The sequence below is a fragment of the Astyanax mexicanus genome, chromosome 5 (assembly GCF_023375975.1).
Source record: "Astyanax mexicanus isolate ESR-SI-001 chromosome 5, AstMex3_surface, whole genome shotgun sequence".
Lineage (NCBI taxonomy): Eukaryota > Metazoa > Chordata > Actinopteri > Characiformes > Acestrorhamphidae > Astyanax > Astyanax mexicanus.
The window spans coordinates 57,626,547-57,650,486 of NC_064412.1; the positions used below are offsets into that span (position 1 = coordinate 57,626,547).

The window sequence follows — 23,940 nt, forward strand, 5'->3', positions numbered from 1 at the left end:
ACACAAATCAGCTTGGGTCCATGGATTGATGATGTTGGTGCCAAATTCTGACCCAACTACTTGGGTTCCTCGGCAGAAATACAGAATTATTAGACCAGACTGAGTCCTTTGTTGGTGATCATGTGCCCACTGCAGCCTCAGCTTTCTGTTCTTAGCACTTTTTTACAGCCCATCCTCCTCAAGGTTAGAGAAGGGTGTTGTTCTATCTGAGATGCATTTCTGATCACCACATTTTTACAGAGTGGTTCTTTAACCCTCCTGTCGTGTTTGGGTCAAATCTGACCGATTTACAACTTAAAACACTTGTAAATATTGTGTTTTACATCTGATTGCCTCAAGGCCTTATGATATCCTCCACACTATGCACTTGAACACATAAAAGTGATAATCAACTCTTTCATTGAATTTTGAGTGTTTTATTCAACCTTGTTACACCTGTGGTGTTCCCGGTCAAAAGTGACAGCCATAGAAAATGAATGGGTATCTAGAATATATTCATTCATCAGACACAAAACATCCACATACACACCACCCCAACTCACTTACTCACTCACTCACTCACACACACACACACACACAGTCACTCACTCACTTACGCACACAATCACAAACACACTCACACACACTTCAGATTGAACAATGTCTTTTGCGGGTACACATCTCTTTTCCGTGCTTATGTCCCGATCCTTCCACGTGAACCAACTTCCTGATGATACAATGCATCATATTTTCACCCAGCCTAGACAGGTGTCTGTTATGTCCCTGACTCCAGAGCCAATACGGTATGCGTTGGTATCTCATGTGGATGACATCAAGTCCAGCTTCCAACCCTTTTTACCAGAGTTCATGGAGGGAATTATACTGGAGATGACAAACCTGCAGGGGAAGCGAGTGTTTGGGGACACCTGGAGAGAAATCGACCTGGTAGACTTCCAAGCCTACATAGGTCTGTTGATTTTAGCAGGAGTATATCTCTCAAAAAATGAGGCTACAAAAAGGGAAAAACAGGGAAATATGGAATAAAGATCAGGCCAGCAAGTGATGCCAGGAGCAGCTATGCCTGGAATATGCAGGTATACATGGGAAAACCCATGTAAGCTCTGTGCCCCTAGAGACAACTAAACAAGCCTGAGGTTTGCAAGGCCCACTCAGACCTGAGTGTCACATGCCACTCATGTGCATGAATTCACATGCACACACACACACACACACCTTAATGTTGAGTTTTGTCTTTGGTTTTCAATTTATTATTTATAATGTTCAGTTTGTAATAAATTTTCAGTGCCTATTTGTACTTTCACTGCAGTTATCTTATATATAATTCTATAAATTCAGGGTAAACACTGCTTTGAGACATTGTTCACAGCTTAAAAATTGTTGTATAAAAATTTGGTGGTGAAAAATTATTTCTGTGCTAATTTAAGACCAGTTAAAACTGACCGGTCAAATTTGACCGGGAACACTAAAGTAAGGGGCAGGAGGTGAACACGACAGGAGGGTTAAGTTCTCTGAGTTACTGTAGGCTTTTTTCTCAGATCCAACCTTTGTTGCTTTCACACAAAAATCTTATATATCTAAAAATATTTGTTCTTGACTTCTATTATTTACTATCTTGTAGATTAATATTAAATACTTTAAAATAGAAAGATAGATAGATATACAGAACAATTCTGGAATATAATCAAGAGGAAGATGGATGATCACAAACCATCAAACCACCAAACTGAACTGCTTGAATTTTTACACCAGGAGTAAAGCAGCATAAAGTTATCCAAAAGCAGTGTGTAAGACTGGTGGAGGAGAACATGATGCCAAGATGCATGAAATTAAAACTGTGATTAAAAACCAGGATTATTCCACCAAATAGTGATTATTTCTGAACTCTTAAAACTTTATGAATATGAACTTGTTTTCTTTGCATTATTTGAGGTCTGAAAGTTCTGCATCTTTTTTGTTATTTCAGTCTTTTTTTAATTTTCTGTAAATAAATGCTCTAAATGAGAATATTTTTATTTGGAATTTGGGAGAAATGTTGTCTGTAGTTTATAGAATAAAACAACAATGTTCATTTTACTCAAACATAAACCTATAAATAGCAAAATCAGAGAAACTGATTCAGAAACTGAAGTGGACTCTGTATGTATCTGAGTTTTATGATCTGGAACAAACCTGAGATTTGGAGTCTGGACACATTTTAAAACACACACACACACACAGCATGATAGCGCTGGGCTCCGTGTACATCATGTTTGTTATGATGTCTCCGCTTCAGGATAGCGGGGTTATCGGAGCTGGCAGAGCTGGCTGTGGATTTGGAGCGTGTAGCGTTGCATAACCTTCAAAACCTGGTGCTGCAAACAGCTTTTGATGCGACTCGCCAGACGAAGTCCAGCAGCTACAAGGCCAGAAATTGGCTTATGCAACGATCTTACACTGAAAAGTTCAGCAGCAAACAATAAACGGCTGGAGGAAGGAGGGAGTTTTCCCGGTAGATTAGAGCAGGACGCTCTGTAACGTCCTGTACGGCGGACGCTAATACTCACTTGCCCTCTGACCCGTAGCTGTTCATGCTGTCCTCTATGGACTCGTGGCTCGCCTGACGGACGGTGCGGCTCGGCATCTCCACAGCCAATCCCGTCTCTGTGCTCCTCTGGATGCCCTTTAACCTGCGTCCCTCAGCATCTGACCGAGAGAGAGAGAGAGAGAGAGAGAGAGAGAGAGAGAGAGAGAGAGAGAGAGAGAGAGAGAGAGAGAGAGAGAAATGAATGAATAGTGAAGTGATCTATCAGATTATGAAGGAACACATAAGGAATCATGTAGTAACTTAAAAACAGTGTTAAACAAACTAAAATACTCTGTGAAGTATTTAGATACTCTTATCTGGGGAGCTGTTTGTTAACTTGTGGTTTCTGAGGCTGAAAACTCTGATGACTTATTCTGTACAACAGAGGAAACTCTCGCTCTTCCTTTCCTGGAGCGGTCCTGATGAGTGCCAGTTTCATCATTATACTGTTTTTGAGGATCTTTTTTCTGACTGCACTCAAGGATACTTTCAAAAGTCGGGAAATTCTACTTTTCGGATTGACTGATCTTCATTTCCTCTTAAAGTATTTTTTTTAAGTAGTTGTTGCTTCTCATAACCTGGATTCGAACATTACTCAAATATTCACTATTCACTGTATACCTGTAACTCTACCTCTTCACTACTTTACTTTAACTGATGCTCTCAAACACTTTATTAAGAGACAAGAAATTCAAGTAATTAACTCTTGATGAGTTCAGCACAGCTGTTAACTGAAAGCCTGAATTCCAGGTGACTCTACAGAGATGTGTATGTGTAGATGCTCATCCTCTAAGCATATCTATACGTCATAAAATCGTAAATATTGATCATATTGATTTATTGTCACACCCCTACCCTCAGCACCCCCTGATATTTTGACTTGCAGAAAACAAAAGTCCTTTAATGCCAATGAGACACTGAGAAACAATGTTACACACTTTAATTACTGTAAATCTTCTGATCTTATAATGCAGGATGTTTATTAATGGTTCTTTTTTCCACATTTAATAAATAGCCCTGAAACTAGTATATTATCTTAAGCAATAATCCTGTAAACAACATACAATAAAAACAAGAAAGTTTACTTGTATTTGAATGTCTTTTAAATGTCTGTTTGTAGTTTATATGCATGCACTAATTATGATAAACTTTAGTTTTACTTTAAAGTTGCTATATACATTTAATAATTATATATGTTGTATATTTTAGAAACTTACAGTTTCTGAAATGTTTACGGCAGTTGGTTTAAATTGTTTTTGCCATCTATGATGCTCTTTATATTATATTATTATAATATAACATTACTAATATATTATTTATAAATGAAGATTTTTATTTTAATATTTAATATTTAACATTTATTTTGTTGCAGTGGTATATTTTCTAGAAAAAAAAATCATATAGTCAAGAATATCGTTATATATATAAAAAAAAAAAAATACCCTGAAATATTGTGATATTATTTAAGGGCCACATCGCCCAGCCCTAATCAGCACTGCTTTAAACACTACATTACATTCTGCAATAATCACACAGACACACTCAGCACACACTACACTCAATCACGTCCAACACACACTATTCAGACTGATTTATCTGCTGCCGTTCTTCAGTCAGATGATGGCCTGTGCTGCTCCATCTGCAGCCTGACCTCAATCCATGACGAAACAGAGCCTATTTAGTCTTTTATTACATAAAACTGAGCTCAATCCTTCCAAAAGTCAGCGCCCCCGACTGCGGCAGCAGGTGCTTTGATGTAAGAGCCAAATATGAGAAGGAGCACAGTCGGGTCTGTGTTGTACAGCTATTAATTCATTTATTATCGCTATAACATAGTTATAACAGAGTTAAAACAGAGTTATAATGGATGTATAATGGCTGAACTATAAATCACTAAAATACAGCATATCTGTATATCTTTAAAATGTCCTTGGATTGGGATCAGGCCTAGTCGTAGACTATATTTTCCTTTCAATAGAAATTATCAGTTTAACATGCCTCGCAATTCAAGACTAGGCTTATACTGGCTTAAAATTATACAATAATTTTATGACTTTATGAGCAAAAGACACTCTGATTGGTTTATTTCATGTTACGCCCAATATTATCACAACCAGGATTCATTGAGAAAAGTTTTAAGCTGCACATGGTGTTTTTTTTCTGGTCGTTGCGATAGCAAAGACACACTGACATGCCCTTAATCAAGCTGTAAGATTGGCGACGGCTCAACTATAAACTATATAATGCAGAAATTCTACTGCAGTATGTAAAGAGATGCTACAGCACGCTTTCCTTTAAAATATGAATATTGATGAATTATGCCCAATGTTGTGCAGCAGGTGCACTTTAAACAGCCTGAGTTGAAGGGTTAAAAATTACAGATCTAATTCTGTATTCATTTTCTGGTGTTTTATCGTTTTGAGGAGCCATTTTACACCTCGGTCCTGGACTAGCAGCACCTGACCCACTTAGCCCTCTCCTAAAAATACCCTCCCCTGCATTTCAGGTGCTCTCCGCAATCCAGCAGCCGCCCTGTCACACCGAAGTCCCGCTGCCTCGGGAACGCTGTGTTTCAGGAGGAGGCGGCTGGATTGGCAGTGTTGCTATGGGAGACGGGGCCAGCGCGAGGCTACAGACGCCGCTCACTCCGTCTTGCGATTTTTGTTTTGTCGCCAAATCTGTAAACAGTGTGGAGAGCTCATCGTCTGCACAGATACATCAACACATCTCGTTATATGGGGGGGGTGTTGGTGTGCAGCTGCAGCTCGGAGATTATATTAGATTTGCTGAAGAATATACATTAAATGTGGCTTTCCATCGTTTTTTATTCATTTTAAAATATCTAGTCATGTCTCTAGTATGAATGAATGCTATGTGAGCTGGTTTGTTCTTTGTGAAAAAAAAAGTGCTCCGGTGATCCGGTATAACACTGCTTTAGTCCTGTGGAGGAGTGTGGGCTCTTGCTCATGAATATTCATACATGCAAACATATCGCCTCTGATTGGCTAACAGCACTGCGACCCCAGGAAGCAGCGAGATGGACAACAGTTAGAAACGTTCTAAAATAAAGACAATTTTACACTAATAACAGTCTTTATAATGTCATATGTAACTTTACAACATGTGTAATAATGTCCTGCTAAATGCAGTTCAGCCCATACTGACCTAGTCTTAAAACAGAGTCTCTGTAAAACACCAAATCCACCGGAGATCCTATTAAAACCTATAGTTACACACAGAGATGGGTAGTCCAGGTCCAGAAAGTAAAAAATAACTAAACCTAAACTAAAATACAGTAATCATCATTTCAACACCTGATTTGGTAAATCAGGAGAATTTGATCTAGAATCAAGCTTTGAACTTTTTTCAAAATAAGAAATGCTTGTTCCTTTTTATTGCATTTGTGTTTATTTGCATCTGTGTATCTAACATGGTAGAAATATTTCGCTGAAGATGCTTTAAAATAATGTGCTTTAAAAAATTAAATAAGGTGCCGAAAACCGAGACTGAGTAAAGGGCTGGATCGATAGAGCTCATTAGTTACACTCCCAACAGCAGTAAAATATTAGCTTTTTATTAACATAGCCTGTATTCATTTCATTAATCAAACTGACACTCGTAAATTTCAGCTTGTTTGGGAGCAGAGTGAAGCCACATATCTAACACGCTCTCCGCCGCTTCTCCTCTTAGTCATGGTTTACAGTGGAGAGCTGAGCGTTATTGATGGCGGTGGCAGTATGCTGATTTTCACTCAGGATGATGAAACACTAAAACACCAAACTGCTGCAGGAAAACTCATTTACCACTCCAGTCTTCTGAGCCCTCAGACTACATTCCTTACTCTCCACAGGGAATTAGATGGGCTTCGGCTTTAGAGGAAGTCTTTTATACAAAAAATACATTTACCGCATTTTCTTCACTATAAGGTGCACCGTATTATAAGGTGCACCATCAATGAACGTCTATTTTCTGGTCTATTTTCATCGTAACGTTGCATTATGTGACACTAGTAAGGAACAGGGGTGTCACCATGTTTTCCTTCTAATTCAGCAGGTCTCACTGTAATTCTTAAAAAAGAACTGATTGTTAATCTACACAGATTTCTCTACTGTTTATTTGGGTGAGTAAAGCGCTTCCGTTAATTTAAAGTAAAGCTTAGATTTACAGATTTCCACTAAGGCTGGGTGCAGCAGCATTAGCATTAGAGTCTAACCCCTAGCACTTAGCGCTAGTAAATGTCGCCCGGCAGCGCTACACTGAGGAACCCTGAGTGAACCCTAGTGTTTCGTCCCTCGCAGCTTGTTTTAACATCCTAAACAGTCCGATATACTCACCTCTGAATGGCAAAAGAGCTATCGCTTAGCACAGTTAGCATCTAATGCTAATACTGCTGATTTTAAGTGTGCTTAATAGTGCAAAAATATGGTATTGAGTGTAAATAGTACGCACACACAGCCACAAAGCTTTCTTTGTCATTTTTTCTCCAAATAAATGTATCAGAAAACAGACAGAAAAATAAGCAAATCAGGAAAAGCCCCTGAACTGACGTCAACCTGTAAATAATGATTCGTAGCCCCGCCCACATTAGCTTGCGAACGCCCACTGCATTCATTCACACTAGACACCACCTCAAGAATAAGAAATTTAGGCATCCAGCAGCAGCAACACAATACAATACAAAATATATATTTAACATAAATTAAAACACAGAAAAGAAAAATAACCTGTACAAATCTGTAAACAGAGCAGTGCAATAGATGCTGAAATAACCATAAATTTGCCAATTTTGGATATGCTGCTAAATCATCTAAACCATCAAAGTAAAATCATCTTAATCAGCTATAGCTCAATTAGAAAAGATGATATGTTTTTTTGTTCTCAGCAGAGCAGAATCAGATTTCTGATCACTTGAATCTGTAGAATCTGTAACAGGAAGCTTTAAACTCAGAATAACAGTTTTAAATGAAGGCGGGTGCAGATTGCCAGGGGTTTCTATTGATCTCAAACAGAGATGTCAATTTTGTGTTTAGCCCGGGCTATCGATCACGCCATCATGTAACACTTCATTACTCCAGCTTTCCTTAATTACCTATTAACTCTTTGATAAATGGGAGAGCTGGAGGCTCATCGATCGGTCCTGTGGCTGATGGTCAGCCGGGCTCTGCTCTGTGAAAAAATCCAGCTCTGTTCGACCAGAGAGCAAAAAACAGAGATACAGGTCCGAACATGCTTCCCTGTTCCTTCACTCTTTTTCTGAGAACAAACAACAGCTTTTTCAATCTTTTCCTGGAGATTTTTGAGATTGTGAGAAACTCACAAACTTTAAAGTCCTATTTAAATCTCAAACCTTTTTTAAAGGATGTTAGGTGACTTCATGGCCCACAGGCAGCGCTGAACCCGGGCTGGTCTTGTTAGCTAAAGAGAAGCTAAAAGCTCTGTTTACAGTTTCTGCTAGTTCAGCTAGTTAACGATACCAATCTTTGTACATAACTATAGGTTTAAATTGGATCTCCGGTTGATTCTGCATTTTACCGAAACCTTAAACATACACTAGGGAAGCACGGTTTGACAAGTTAGCATACTGTAACATCTGGGGCTTTGATGTGGTAGGCGTTCTCTGCTGCAGTGCTGATAGCCAATCAAAGGCGATATGTTTGCATTTATGAATATTCATGAGCAATATTTTTTCTTCAGAGACCAGTAATTTAGTGAAATAAATCAGGGCTAAATTCTTTTTACAAAAAAACAAAAAAACAGCTCACATGGCATTCATTAATAGTAGAGACCAAAAATAGACATTTTAAAATGAATTTAAAAATGATGGAATTAGACTTTTAAATGGATTTAAAAATATATTTCACACAAAGCACTAATGCTAATGCTAATATAAATGTTACTATTAAATGAGGTTAGCATCGTGCAGTCGAGCTCAGGCTAACCCTAGACATAATAGATTACATTTCTTCATTTCTGTTCTGTTCTCAATGTTTTAGTATTTTTTATATAAGCATTCTTATCAATGTTAGTAAGCATGTTTTGTTTGCAAAAAGAACAACAGCACAATAGATACATGAGTCAGACACAATAAGTCTCTTAGCGTCCACGCTACGCTTCCTCAGAAAGACATGGCCTCAGGGGAATTGCACTTTATTCCCCAAAGAAATATGAAAACCCAGATATTAATCTCGTAAAAGCCCTTCAAAAGCCCCCGAACACAGGCCTAGCCAGCGTGCGCTAGTCTTCAGAGGAGTGTCCATCTGTTAAATCACAGTGGAGGGCCTGTTCATGCGGAGAACCGAGCCTCCAGCAGTGTCAACAACTCGCCGGGTATATTTATTCATAGCGGCACAGTTCAGTCCACGGCCGGGGAGAGAGACACCGTGTAAATGACACTGAGCTGTAAATTATGCATCTAATGCATCCAATGAAAAATCACATATACAATATTTTGGAAATATTAGTTGCTTGCGAAGTTTTTAAAAGATAGACTAGGCTGTTCCTTGTTTTAGCTTATCCATAGCATATATGCTGATTGTAAATTAATGTATTTTAAATACAGTAGAATATAAATATGTTAAAGTAGTTTAGTTGGGCTGGAGTTTATCTGGAGTTTGTCTCTTGAGTCTCTGCACGGATCATCTTCATACTAGACTACATACATCTGCTATGTTCTTGCTAGAGTGTGTGTGGGGGGGGGGGGGGGGGGGCGTGTGCAGGTGTGATGGATCACAGTATAAACCAATAGGGAGTCAGAATGGTATATGTTTATACTTCTCTACATCCAATCACAATCAGATTCACTCTATCTGGATGGAGAGATTTATCTGGATAGGGGTTTTATTGAACGATGAGAAGCCGGAATGAAAACCAGCTGAAATGAAACAGGAGTAACGAGACTGTTTTTATTAAAATGTAAGGAGGAGAAAGTTCAGATAATTGTGTGAAAATCTAAAATAATAACTCCAGTAAAGTAGAGATAACCTACATCTCTATTTAAGTAATGTAATGAAGTATTTGACACCTCTGATCAATAAACCTTGGCCACCCATGACCCTGTTACTGATTTATAGTTTCTCTTGCAGCAATTTGTACACAAAACAGGACTGTAATATTTTTATTTACAATATCTATCTATCTATCTATCTATCTATCTATCTATCTATCTATCTATCTATCTATCTATCTATCTATCTATCTATCTATCTATCTATCTATCTATCTATCTATCTATCTATCTATCTATCTATCTATCTCACACTAGGGCTGTGCCATAATGTATCATATGCAATAATATCGCCAACAATTTTCAATATGGTGAACGATATTTTACCATGAATTATTGTGATTTTTTTTTTTAATTTAACATTTATTTATTTTACTTTATTCCTGGATATATGGAGATATTTAGAGTGCATTATTATTATTAGTAGTATCATGACTGATCATTCTGGATCATTGACTTCTGTTACTGTAAATCTGATAAAATTCTTGTATTTTTTTAATATCTCAGTTAGGGGTGTGCTATATTATATAGTATGCAATAATACATTTTCATTTTCATTTTGTAGCAGTTAATTATTCTTGAAATATTGTATATAAACCATTAAATATCGTGATTTTTTTATGGCCATATTGCCCACCCCTACCTTACCCTTCCCATAATCCACCTCCTTTCAGACTAACAAGAGTCAGGTAACCCTACCTACTCCACCTGTCAGTGGTTTTAATGTTATGGCTGATTAACTGAACCCACCCATGCAGATCTCCGGCTGCTCTGTGCGTTAAGCTCGTAACTCCAGTTCAGAAACAGGCAGCAGGACGCTGCATTAATTGCGCTGCAGGACTGTGGGCGAGAGAGCTGCGAGATGAATGGAGGGAGAGGAGGAGAGAGAGGGAGGAATAAAGAATGAGCAGAACTGTCTGCACTATAACTGGATATGGGGGGGGGGGGGGGGTGACCTCTTTATAATAGGAAGTCTGTGATTTGTGTGAGTTATGATATTAATATACCTGAGATATTTTTGGGGGCAGTTTTAACTTTATCACACTGTGGGGTTGAGCTGCAGGCGGTTCTGGGTTCAATTTTTTATTATATTTAATTATTTAACTTTAATAGTGTTATAATAGTTATTATATTATTATACAATAGTGTCGACACTGTCAAAAAAAAAAAAAAAAAGTTTTTTTTTTGTTCGCCACATAATTGATGATAATAGATGAAAAAGTGTGTAAAATCCATTGTTCTATTACTGTTAATGATGTAAATGATAATAATTACTCTCTTCCTAAACAGAAACACACTCTGCTTATTTTATCACAAAATTATAAACATATACATAATTATATACAAAATATATCCATATTATACACAGATTGTTTGTTGACTGTAATTGAGCAAAGTAACACAAATAATTTTAACATAAACATAAAAAAAACATTCACATTATAGTGTATTATTTCTTAATCTGTATACAGTCAAAAGTCAAAAGTTTGGACACACCTCTTCTCATTCAGTGCGTTTTCTTTCTCTTTTTTCATTGTAAATTTAATATATATATATATATTTTGCTTAATAAAATATTTTTTATGTATTTTGCTTAATACAAGCACTGTTCATTTCTGTTAGAGATAAATCCATATCAGACACAGAGCTTATAAAATGAGCATGATGCTAACTATGAAATCACACACGACTTCAGAGACTGATTTGCTGATTATATTATATTATATTTCTTTGCCTCTAACAAACAAAAAAAAGCAATCAGCCATAACATTAAAACCACCTGTCTAATATTGTGTAGTTTTTTTTTTTTTTTTGTGCTGCCAAACAGCTCAAACCTATGGAGACATGAAACTCCAAAAGACTTAGACTGAATAATTTTGTAGTATTTTGCTTTAATGTAAGCGTATATTACACACTCGGTTCACCTGAGCATCTTGTGCTTCTCAAGCTCACAAACATCTTTCTTTCTTATTCAGGCATTTATTTAAACATATAATTTATGCAATTACATACGAAAAATGTTAAAAAATTATAAAGTAAGGATTTGCAAACTTAAACTGGCTTTATTTGAATGTTTTCTGGGCTCAAATTTCCCAAACACTTATCTATAACACTGTTCTGGTCTTTTCTCAATAAAAACAACATCAGCTATTCAGGAAATGAATGGAGAGTGGATGCTCTTACTGCAGAATAGCCTGTGAGTAGGTGGACAGCAGTTGTGGAGTGTGTGTGTGTGTGTGTGTGTGTGTGTGTGTGTGTGGCCATTGTGTTAAGCCTAAAGTAGATTCATTCAGCAAATCTGATCAGAGTGGTTTATATAAACCCTCCAATCACACAGAGTCGCCACACACTGCCTGCCTGACCTGTGTCTCAAAACACACTACCCTCAACATCACAGGTCAGATCAATCACCAGACGTTCATCGCTATCTCTGTAACACAGGTGCTGTGCCGAGCCGAGCGTACACCCCCACTTATTACACACACATGAACACACAGCAGCACAAACCCAACTTTTACATCAACAATAAACAGAATAGTAAATAAAATAACATTGCTGTTCCCGTAAATGAGCTGCTGGAGCTCCTTCACAGCGTCAACCAGCAGCTCAGTTTCCTCTGCTGAGAAGAGTTTGTTGAACACGTCCAGGTAGCTGCACCGTTACAATAGCAATCCACCAAAGTCAGAGCTCACCTGATCTACTCTTAAACAGAATGATGAGCTGAAGAGACACTCTGATTGGTTTATTATTTCACATTACGCACACAATTATTATCAACCACACCCATGTTTAATTAGGAGAATTAGTACATGCCTTTTGCTTTACGTTTCAAGCCGAGCAAGGTGTACTTTTCCTGTCATTATGATAGCAAAGACACACTGAAACGCCCTGAATCAAGCTCAGGTCATTTAAATAGGGATTATGGTTTGGGACTCGAAGCAACCACCTAAAACACTACAACCAAAAATGCAACCTCTAAACAACGACATTTTTATCCTCATGACCACATAACAACAACTCAGCAACCACCTGGAAATGAGAACCGTTCTGTGTTTTATTCAGAAGCTTTGTTCTTCTATTTATTAAAAAATGAATGGAGCGCAGCAACATGTTCATGTTCCAAACTCTTCTTATTCAAAAACACTCAACAGCCGGAGATTCTGGAGTTTATTCGGCGCGTGACGTCGATCAGAACCATCTGCCTGCACCTCCTGTCTGCCATCACAGGCTTTATCATCTGGTGCCAGCTCAAAGTGGTGCGCACCAAATGGCACCAGGGCCGACTCGCTCCAAGACTCACTATGGATAGTGTATGTGTATACACACACACATATACATACACATACACACACACACACCTCGATAACCACCAGTATAGAGACCGCCGCTAGACCATCACTTTCTTATAAATATACATTTTTGATAATTAATAATCACATACAAAAACAAACACATAACACAATCCATAACACCATATCAAACAGTTACAAGGTAATAGTTACAGAAGTTAGAGAATTGCTAAAGCTAATATTATTTTATTTATTTTTTTTTTTAAGTCCTAGACTTTACCGGTTTTAGTGTGATATTTGTTTAAGAACAAGTTTACTGGACACAAATTACTGATCAATAATCATTCTGCAGTGTGTTTTCTATTTTTAGCTTTTTACAATACAGATAAGTAAACGTGATTTTATTTCCTTTCTTAATTTTTTTTGTTAGATTTTGGGAGATTGTTATCAAAAATGAACAGACCTAAAAATAATAAGTCTATTAAAACATATATTTTTTTATTTTATTCCACACTTCTCTTAAATGATTATTCTAAACAACAATGTATGTGTATTGTGTGTTTATTTGTTTTGTGTGTATTGTGTCTGTGCTTATGTGTATTGTATGTGTGTATTGTGTATTCTTTATGTGTGTGTATTGTCTGTGTGTGTTTATGTGTGTGTGTGTGTGTGTGTGTGTTAAAGTGTTCTGATGCTGTATATAGACTTTTGGTTGAGATTGGTCAGGATGTCTTTCTCCGGTATTGTGTATTGTTTGTGTACCTGTGTGTGTGTGTGTGTGTGTGTGTGTTGTGATATATAGCTGTTAATCTGAGATTGGGCAGGATGTGTTTGTGGGTGCAGTGTGTGCTGGATTTATCTCTTGATGTTCTTCTTTGGGAAGAAAGAAAACAGATTGCTTTTTCTCCTGAGAGACGAGAGAAACGAGAGAGAATCGAACAGCACTTCTCCTGATATCGATCCCAGACCACCCAGTTATACCAGCAGCTCCTCACTGAGCTTCACACACACACACACACAGCTTCACCTTCACACACTCAAACCAGACTGAATCCCCCCAGATTCTCCACTCTGAACACTGAGGAGAGTCTGAGTTCAGTCTGGAAAGCTAATGATCGTCACAGGGAGTCCCGTCATTCTCTTATCAGACTGGTATTTAAAGCTTGAATAATGTTTACTGTGACATTTAGCGTTTCTGTGGGTGGATTTAGAGCAGCTTTATGAAAATGCAGCGATCAGAGCTAAAAACACACCAGGAGAGCATCATCCTTCATCCTCAGCATCAGCACCACTTCTACTACTTACACTTTAATAAAAACAGCCTCGTTACTCCAAATTTATATTTCATTTCAGCTGGTTTTCATTCCGGCTTCTCGTCGTTCAATAAAACCCCTATCCAGATAAATCTCTCCATCCAGATAGAGAGAATCTGATTGTGATTGGATGTAGAGAAGTATAAACATATATCATTCCCACTCCCTATTGGTTTATACTGTGATCACACACCTGCACATTATAGTCATAATGGCTTTTAGAAAACATTACTTTAACTTTTATACTTTAAGTAGTTTTGTAGTACTAGTACTTTTACAATTTTACTTAAAGAGTAAAAAGCTTGAGTTGATACTTCAACTTCTATGGAAGCATTTTATTAAACACTAGTATCTATACTTCTACCTGAGAATGATTAATTTAGGGTTAAAAACACAGCAGGTTTTTGAATCATTTTCTCATATTTTTTTTTTACCACAAACTAAAAACAATTAATTAGTGTTCCTAAACAAAGGAATTATATAATTATTACGTTTTTAAATATCTCGATAGACAAAACAAAAAAAAGCCATGAATTTACCTCAGCAGTGCATTTTAATTATGTATTTTTATTTTAGCAGCTGCGACCACTAAACCCCCATTTGTTTCTACATTAGAGGAAACTTTAAAAAAGGGCTTAAAATAAAACAAATTAAAGTCATTTTTTAATATAAAATATTCAGTCATTTCACTTATTTGTTCGTGTTTCTTTTTTCGTCTTTTTTTTTTTTTTCATTTTTTCATTCCTCATAATTTCTAATAATTTGACATTTTATGAGACAGGAACTACTATCATGTCCCAAAAGCATTTTACGATGTATTTCAGAGTTGTTTTTTTGGATAGTTTTAGGTTTTTATTATTATTTTTTTTTTTTTCGTAACTGTTCGAGTTAAATGTTTTAAAACGATAATTTCTACAGTATTTATTACTATTATTAAACCTTTTTTCAAAATAAAATCAAATCAATTTTTTGTACAGTGCTTTTTACAACTAATGTTTTCACAAAGCAGCTTTACAGAAATGTGATCACAGGACAGAGAATCGGGCAAAGGAAGCTGAAGGAAGAAGACGCCTTGGGAGGACCATCCTACCACTGGTCAGATATTATTATTATTATTATTTTCCATATTTACTGTTTTTTATCTCATAAATCTTTGTATATTTGTTGTGTATCTCTGCAGAGTACAGTGTAAATGCAGTTGCCTCTCAATATGTATATATATATATATATATATATATATATATATATATATATATATATATTAAACAGAGAATAATGAAGATGGATGTGTTGCTGTTTGATGGTATGGATACGGATGCTGAGACCCCCCCCCCCCCCCCCCCATTACTACAGCATCTCTCCACCCCCCCCCTCCTCCTCCTCCCCCCAGCAGAGCAGCAGATTTGGAGCTGAACGCAACAGAACGCTGTGAAGTGCTGAAGCTTATTAACCTCCTACGCTGACAGGTTCTGCATTGATGCTGAGGCTGAAAATACCTCCGAAACCAACGCACATCTCCTCGCCGCCACCGGCTGCCTGCGCCCTGGCACTTACACCCGTCGCGTTGTGTAAGAGCGGCACGAAACAAGGGCAGGAAAACGAGAGGAGCGAAGGAGAGGTCAGGATGATTGATAACGTGGAGGTCCTCAGCAGGCCGGGGCTACAGAAGGACATACGGACGCCCAGCTGTGCGTCTGTGTGTGTGTGTATAGTGTATAGTGTGTGTGTGTGTATATTTGTGTGTGTTTATAATGTGTGTGTATATAGTGTATAATGTGTGTGTGTGTGTGTGTGTGTGTTTGGGTGGTGATTTAGATAGACGGTGAAAGTTGACCTATATACTGCTGCTCTTTTATATTCTCTATAAAAAGAACATTTCACACCAGACTGGTCCGGACTAAAACACACCTGAACACTGAAGGACTCACAGAAAATGCTCTTTAACAATAAAAGAACAAAATGAGGGGCTGATAAAAGCAAAAGAAGACAAAAAGAAACGATCACAGAACTAAAAGACGACATATATGCAGTGTACACTACAAACTGATCCTTAAAACTGAAACAATATGGCTGTAATCTGTGTTTGAGTGCCGTATTTCACTATTTTAGGATCCTATCTGTAGAAAAGTAAATTGCGCACCGTGCAGCTTGATTAAGAGCATGTCAGTGTGTCTTTGCTATCGTAACGACGGGAAAAGTACATCTTAAACAGCTTGTAATGGGTAAAAGAATGTAATAGTTGTTATGTATGTGTAATAAGCGGTGGTGTATGTGTGGCGCAACTGTGTTAACAAGATGTACTCTTTAAACTGCGCTGGTTTATCAACATGTTGATCCACTCTTATGGTGTCATTCCTCTAGAAATGTTCAGTTTTCACTTAAATATCACATGCTAGTTTTTAATGTTTTTGGAAATACAGTGGTGCTTGGAATTGGAATTATAAAAAATACAATATTAAATATAATAATTGTATACATTTCTGCATAAATATGACCTAAAACACCATCAGACGTCCATAAAAGTCCTAAAAGTATATATACCATAATACTAAGATGTACTTATTAGATTCTTATGTATTTTGTCTGCAGACCATTGTTGTTTAGTGTTCTCCTAATGGTGGACTCATGAAACTTAACATTAACCAATAATGTGAGAGAGGCCTTCAGTTGCTTAGAAGTTTCCTCCAGACTAACTTTTTTCATTCTGCCTAGAAATATGTAATATTGGATCAATATTATTGTCTAATTTCTTATAAATAAATAACTGGATTCTCTTTATCAAATGTTAAGACTTTTGTTAAAATCTGATGATGTTTTAGATTATATTTATAAGGTTTTAAAGGTTCTACAAGGTTTTACAAAATTTCATGCACCACTGTTAATCAATGGCAGGTGCAATATTACTATGTGTTCATTTTTAATATCTTGTATAAAATAGCTTCCCATATATATTAATATTTGTAACATATAGCTCAGTCCTAATTACAACCATTAAGCAATAAAAGGGTACATTTATATAACATACTGTATAACACACACAGAAACACACTGTACTGTAGAAACATGTTTATGTTTCTGAAACAGGATTATATAATGCAATATATGTAGGTTATTGTTGCGTAATGACCGTGAGGAAAAGCTGATGTAACACAGACTGATTAATTAATCAGAAATGAAGTGATTAGGCAGTGAGGGGAATATCAAATACTGTATGTGCTTGTTTTAATATTATATAACAGTAATATTTCTCCACACTGATTATTCCTCTGTGAATATGATCCCTTACAGGACTAATATAATCAAAACCTGCTGAGATTCTCATCAGAAACTTCCTAAAACCCTCGACTACAGACTAAATCTGACCCTGCAGCAGATCCAGCATCAGGAACCGCAGTAAAAGAGCCGAGTTCTGTTTTCCTGAAGCCGACGGATCATTAGTAACACCCTGTTTCCTCAGATTAATGGATCCTTCCCAAAAATCATTAGTACAGTGCTTGAGTTCATTTTTTACCACATCATTTTGTTTCTATATTTGTGATCAGAAACGTCGGGGCGCTCAGTGTTGAGTAATAGATGTTATTATAGACGCTGTGACACGCTGGCAAGTCCATTTATAACACAACCCAGAGTTTCATTCATGTGAGGAAACTCTCCTTCAGAATATTACAAAAACTCTATAATATACTGATACAGCCCTGTAAAAAAATAAGATACCACTTACAAATTTAAAAAACCTCTGGAATATAATCAAGAGGAAGATGGATGATCACAAACCATCAAACCACCAAACTGAACTGCTTGAATTTTTGCACCAGGAGTAAAGCAGCATAAAGTTATCCAAAAGCAGTGTGTAAGACTGGTGGAGGAGAACATGATGCCAAGATGCATGAAATTAAAACTGTGATTACTGTGTGTTCATTTTACTCAAACATAAACCTATAAATAGCAAAATCAGAGAAACTGATTCAGGAACTGAAGGGGTCTCTTAATTTTTTACAGAGCTGTATATATTTTTATTGTATTTCTGTGCATCTCTAATATAATAACTAAGAGTTAAATGAGAGAAATATTTATAATTCTATATTATGATTTTATTATTTAGAATTGAGGGGAATCAACAGATATTAGATGATTTTACTAATTTAAATAATAATTGAATAACTGTTCAACAAAATGCAAAATGCTAAAATAAAATTTAATTAAATAAAAAAAAATGATGTATCTGAATACCTCAGAAAGTACTGGGTGAGGGGGTTATAATTTAGGTTATATCCAGAACCGAAACAGACTGTTTAACTAATTTTCCTTGAGAATATTATATCTTTATTCAGTGATATTGGGTAAAATTGAATAAAAGTGGATAAAAATGGATAAAAATGCTCCAAAACAACTTAAAAAACATGTTTTACACTGATTTGCACTGAAAGTTAAGAAGGTATTCTGCTTCTCCTGTAAGTTTTCTGTTGTGGAGATACGGGGTTTCTGCGTGACAGTGATGATGTAATTCGCAGCGTTTATTGGGTCGATTGATTAAAACTGAGTGTCAGACAGGACTGTGCTCATATTGCCTCATTAGCATGTTAATTAGGGAAATTTGCATTCTGTGGGCGGATTTATGCAAATATGGTCTGGATCAGTTAATAAGGAAGATGGATGTTGCGTGGTCATGTGACGGATCTCTCTCACACACACACACACACACACACACACACACACACACACACACCAGACATACACACACACACACTAGACATACACACACACACACACACCAGACATACACACACTGTGAGTGAAAGAGAAAGAAAAAGAGAGAGAGGCCGAGAGACAGATAATCAGTGTGCACTGTGCGTCCTGGGTGTGTGTTTAGTGTGTGAGTTCGTCTGGTGTGTGTGTGTGTGTGTGTGTGTGTGTGTGTGTGTGTGTGTGTCTGGTGTGTGTGTGTTTGTGTGTGTGTGTGTGTGTGTGAGTAGAGGTGATCACTGGCTAGACATGTCCTCTCTTTTCGATGCCACTTCTCCGCATAACAGAAAGGAGAAAGGAGGCCAAGAGGACAGTGTGTGTGTGTGTGTGTGTGTGTGTGAAATAGAAAAGGAAAGACAGAGAAAGAGAGAGAGAGAGAGAGAGAGAGAGAGAGAGAAGGAGATGCAGTTAGAGCACAGCAGTCTAATTTGTGTCTTCCATCTGTTTTAGTAAAAAGATGCTAAATGCTAAACACTCAGCAATCAAACTGCAGGCTGTGTGTGTGTGTGTGTGTGTGTGTGTGTGTGTATGTGTGTGTATGTGTGTGTGTATGTGTGTGTGTGTGTGTGTATGTGTGTGTGTGTGTATGTGTGTGTATGTGTGTGTGTGTGTGTGTGTGTGTCAGAACAGTCAGAACAAGCCGAATGATGTTGTGTCGTCTAATAAAGAGCATTAAACCCAGTATTAACCTGAGATCAGTGTGTGTGTTAGAGGTGCTGGTTCATTAGCATTCCATCGTTAACTCTCTGATTGTTATAATTAACGAGTTTATCAATCTGATTATGAAACCAGTTTCAGTTCTGGCTCTGTGCTGTAAATCTCATTCCACACAGTCATAGCAGATCTGCCCTCTCTGAGGACGTGAAAACATGCTTTAGAGAGTGATGATCATTGCTATCTTACCCCCCACCAACAGTCTATTTTCACACCTATGTTCCTCCTGCCTGGTTTAAACAGCAGCAGAGCTTCTGAATATATCTACACTGATGGGCGTGGTGTTCTGGAAATGAGGTGTGTTCAGGTACATTTCTGGAGTTTTGCTTGTTTATCTTGGTAACAGAAAACACAGGAGCTCCACTGACTGAATACAACCTAGACAGATGCCAACAGTCAGACGTTCATCGCTATCTCGGTAACACAGGCGCTGTGCCGAGCAGAGCGTACACCCCCACTTATTACACACACATGAACACACAGCAGCACAAACCCAACTTTTACATCAACAATAAACAGAATAGTAAATAAAATAACATTGCTGTTCCCGTAAATGAGCTGCTGGAGCTCCTTCACAGCGTCAACCAGCAGCTCAGTTTCCTCTGCTGAGAAGAGTTTGTTGAACACGTCCAGGTAGCTGCACCGTTAAAATAGCAATCCGCCTTTTGCACGTTTTGAGCTGTGCAAGGTGTACTTTTCCCGTCTTTACGATAGCAAAGACACACTGACACGCCCTAAATCAAGCTGATAGCTTTCCTAGAGATCACTAAAATACACCATATCATGTCTTAAACTGGATAGGGATAAGAAAATTCCGTTTAACATGCATTTAACATTTCTTGAGTAAATTAACCCTGCTGTTATGTTGATGCTTTCAGCTTTAAGTTCCAGCATGAACTTACTGTTGATGTGGAGTAATCCCTCTGACCAATCAGAATTAGGGCACATGCTTTTCTATATCACAGCCCCGTCCCTTAAAAACCATACACTATATAGTTGTGTCTATAATAGCCACTGTGGCCACAGAGCTGCAAATGCTGAAAACTCTTTGGGAAATTGACTGGCCATACATAGTACCAAAAGTTTGGACACCTTAAAATCAGTGTTTTTTTTATTAATTTAAAATGTTCTGCATTGTAAATTAATACTAAAGTCACCTTTTCCTGGTGATTCTGCATGCTTTCCTGTATATATTTTTTATTTCAAGAATTTCCCCTCGGGGATCAATAAAGTATCTATCTATCTCTATATTACATTTATGATGTAAAGAAAATCATAAAAAGAAAAAAACCTGGGACTGTATATTATGGTTCTACAGTTACCTAAAAGTTACTCCCAGAACATTTTATACTTTAATAAGGCTATTTAAACTTTCTCATTTATTAAACTGGTTTGGTAAAGAGCCGTAGACTGAACGGTTATTTAGGGCCATCATTCTGAATATAGGGTTTAGGAATTCTAGGGGTTTGTGCCAAACAGCCAAGGTAAAATGAGCCAAACAAATATTTAATAAAAGATCTGCTACAACATCACTGCACTGAATGGAAATATAACTACGATAAAAATTTAGCCATTTCATCTATTGTCCAAACCTACCAGTGAAAAGCCAAGAAGCTCAACCATCAGAAGAAACCAACAGGTTCTCAGAACTCCTGCTTTAGAAAAGCCAAAGTGACTCTAGCTGTAAATATCTCTGGCACTGTTTATGAAGAATTGAGACTTCATCACTCAGCTGTGTAACTAATAGTAATTTCATTTTGCAAAATGTAATAAATGTAAACTAATACCTTGACGTAGTAGAGTGTATAATAACAGTGTTTTTAATAAACAACCTGAAGGTTCTGTGTGTGTGTATACAACTCTAGAAATAAATAAGAGTCCATTTAAAAATGATGAGTTTCTTTGATTTTACCTACTAAACTGAACTGCTTGATTTTTTGCACCAGGAGTAAAGCAGCATAAAGTTATCCAAAAGCAGTGTGTAAGACTGGTGGAGGAGATCATGATGCCAAGATGCATGAAAAAAACTGTGATTAAAAACCAGGGTTATTCCACCAAATATTGATTATTTCTGAACTCTTAAAACTTTATGAATATGAACTTGTTTTCTTTGCATTATTTGAGGTCTGAAAGCTCTGCATCTTTTTTGTTATTTCAGCCGTTTCTCATTTTCTGCAAATAAACGATCTAAATGAGAATCTTTTTATTTGGAATTTGGGAGAAATGTTAATGTTCTTAGTTTATAGAATAAAATGTTAATTTTACTCAAACATAAACGTATAAATAGCAAAATCAGAGAAACTGATTCAGAAACTGAAGTGTGATCTTAATTTTTTTTTTTAGAGCTGTGCACTTTCAAAGCCTTGTTTTATATGTCAGGGCTCTCATAATTATGACAATAAAGTGTGGAGCTACATTTTGAGTTTATTGTTAATAGTGTAAAAATAGTGTTTTTTTGCATTATAATCTGGTAGGTTGGGAGCATCGGATAAAAGCTTTGTTTTTTTTTATGCCACGCACTTACACCCCCAACACACACCCCTAACCCCCAACACCCATACACACACACTCACCGGCATCATCCTCATCAAAGGAGTTCATGCAGGGGAAGTAGATGGCGAGAGCCTCGAAGGAGGCGGAGAGGCTGATGCGGCTCTGGGAGCGCTCCATGTAGAGGCCCGAGGGCGCGGGCGCCGTCTCCGGCGGCTTGGGAAGGCGCGCCTGGGCATTCTTCACGCGGAGCACGGCACGAGGCGTCTTGGCAGACTTTCACCGGCCCCCTCGCCAGCCCACCGGGGAGGAAATGAAGGAGGAGCGGGGAAAAATCCCTGTAGAGAAAGCAGCGTTCCTTTCCTCCAGAAAGTTACCAGGTTCCTCTTGGAGAGGCGAGGTGATGACCAGGAGACATCCAGACGAAGACCAGGCAAACAACGACCAAACGACGACCCTGCGACGTCCAGACGACGGCCAGACCTCGACCACCGACTGTTCGTTAAGGATGCGCCCTCGCTCTCAGACGTGCAAACGAAAAATCAGGTCAGGAAGCGCGAGCTCGAGATGAAAGATGAGCCTCCAGACTGAAGAGCAGCGCATCATCTCTGGAGCAGGAGGAGGCGCGCGCCTGGAGGAGTCAGAGCGCGTGCATGATCTGTTGCTTTCCAGTGCTTAATAATCTTAATAATTCCTCTGATGAAAGAGAGAAAGATAGATAGAGAGAAAGAGAGACAGGCACAGAGAGAGAGACAGATAGATAGACTCCCAGCAGTCTGCATGCAGCTGATTCACTTCATTCAGCAGCAGCGCGAGCTCTCTTCGCGGAGTCAGAAGGAAAAAAGGAAAAGGGAGGAGGCGCGCGTCGCTGTTGCTGGGATCCAGGCCGCTAGCCAATCACAGCCCGGATGTGAGTTCGTGGGGGCGTGGCTCTGCTGGAGCTGTCTGAGAGAATACGTTTCTCCATCTCCTCCTGGATGATGAGGAGGATGATGAAGAAGATGTTGATGATGACTCTCTCTCTCTCTCTCTCTCTCTCTCTCTCTCTCTCTCTCTCTATCTTTTTATTTTCTCTCTATACTCTCTCTATGTATCGCCATCTCTCCATCACCTTCTCCACCTGCCTTTAGCCGCTGCTGTTCATGTCTTCTCAACATCTCAACATCTGCCTCTGCAACAGTTGACATCACATACACACACACACACACACACACACACACACACACACACACACAGCAACAGGCAGATGCCGAAGTTTAAATCTGCTAGAGTATAAAACTGTATTTATCTTGTGCTTAAGTTAAATAATTTTAGTTTTCGGGTTCTGTTTACAATGATACTGTTATTTCCTCTTTATTCCCCTCCATCACTATTGCACTATTGTCTTGTGTCTCTTGTCTCACGTATGTCTATTTCTGTGACTTTGTTGAATTGTACCTATAGTGAATCTCATTCTATTATATTTATATTTTTATCTATCTGTACTTGTTGTAACTTTTGTCCTGTACATATGCAGTATTCACAATAAAACTTTTTGCCTTGACTTGACTGGACTTGTGGATGCAAATGACAACTGTGCAAAAAAAAAAAAAAAAAAAAAAATCCATCCAGCAGAACCAAAACCAGAAACAGAGGCAATACAGAATTTAGGGTGGGAGTAACTGAAGCTATCTCTTGGGAAATGTTTTTAAAGTTTTCTATTATTTATTAAGCAGTGAACACTGGCTTTCTATTAACTTTCCACTGATGGAAACTGTTTTTATGAAGAAAACAGAAACGAAAACGTACCATGAGTTCTGCTATCAGTGCTACTTCACCTAATTA

At 37.8% G+C, this 23,940-nt stretch overlaps 1 protein-coding gene across 1 annotated transcript in view; it reads right to left on the reverse strand.

Annotated features, from left to right (window-relative positions):
• Positions 1-22,942, reverse strand: part of rims4 (regulating synaptic membrane exocytosis 4) — a 38,472-nt gene extending 15,530 nt beyond the window's left edge. Inside the window, exons 1-2 of the mRNA XM_022675306.2 lie at positions 22,200-22,942; positions 2,544-2,682 (exon numbers count right to left, since the gene is read on the reverse strand). Coding sequence (XP_022531027.1) covers positions 2,544-2,682; positions 22,200-22,296 — 236 coding nt within the window. The 5' untranslated portion in view covers positions 22,297-22,942. The remainder of the gene's footprint in view (positions 1-2,543; positions 2,683-22,199) is intronic.
• Between the last annotated feature and the right edge of the window lie 998 nt (positions 22,943-23,940).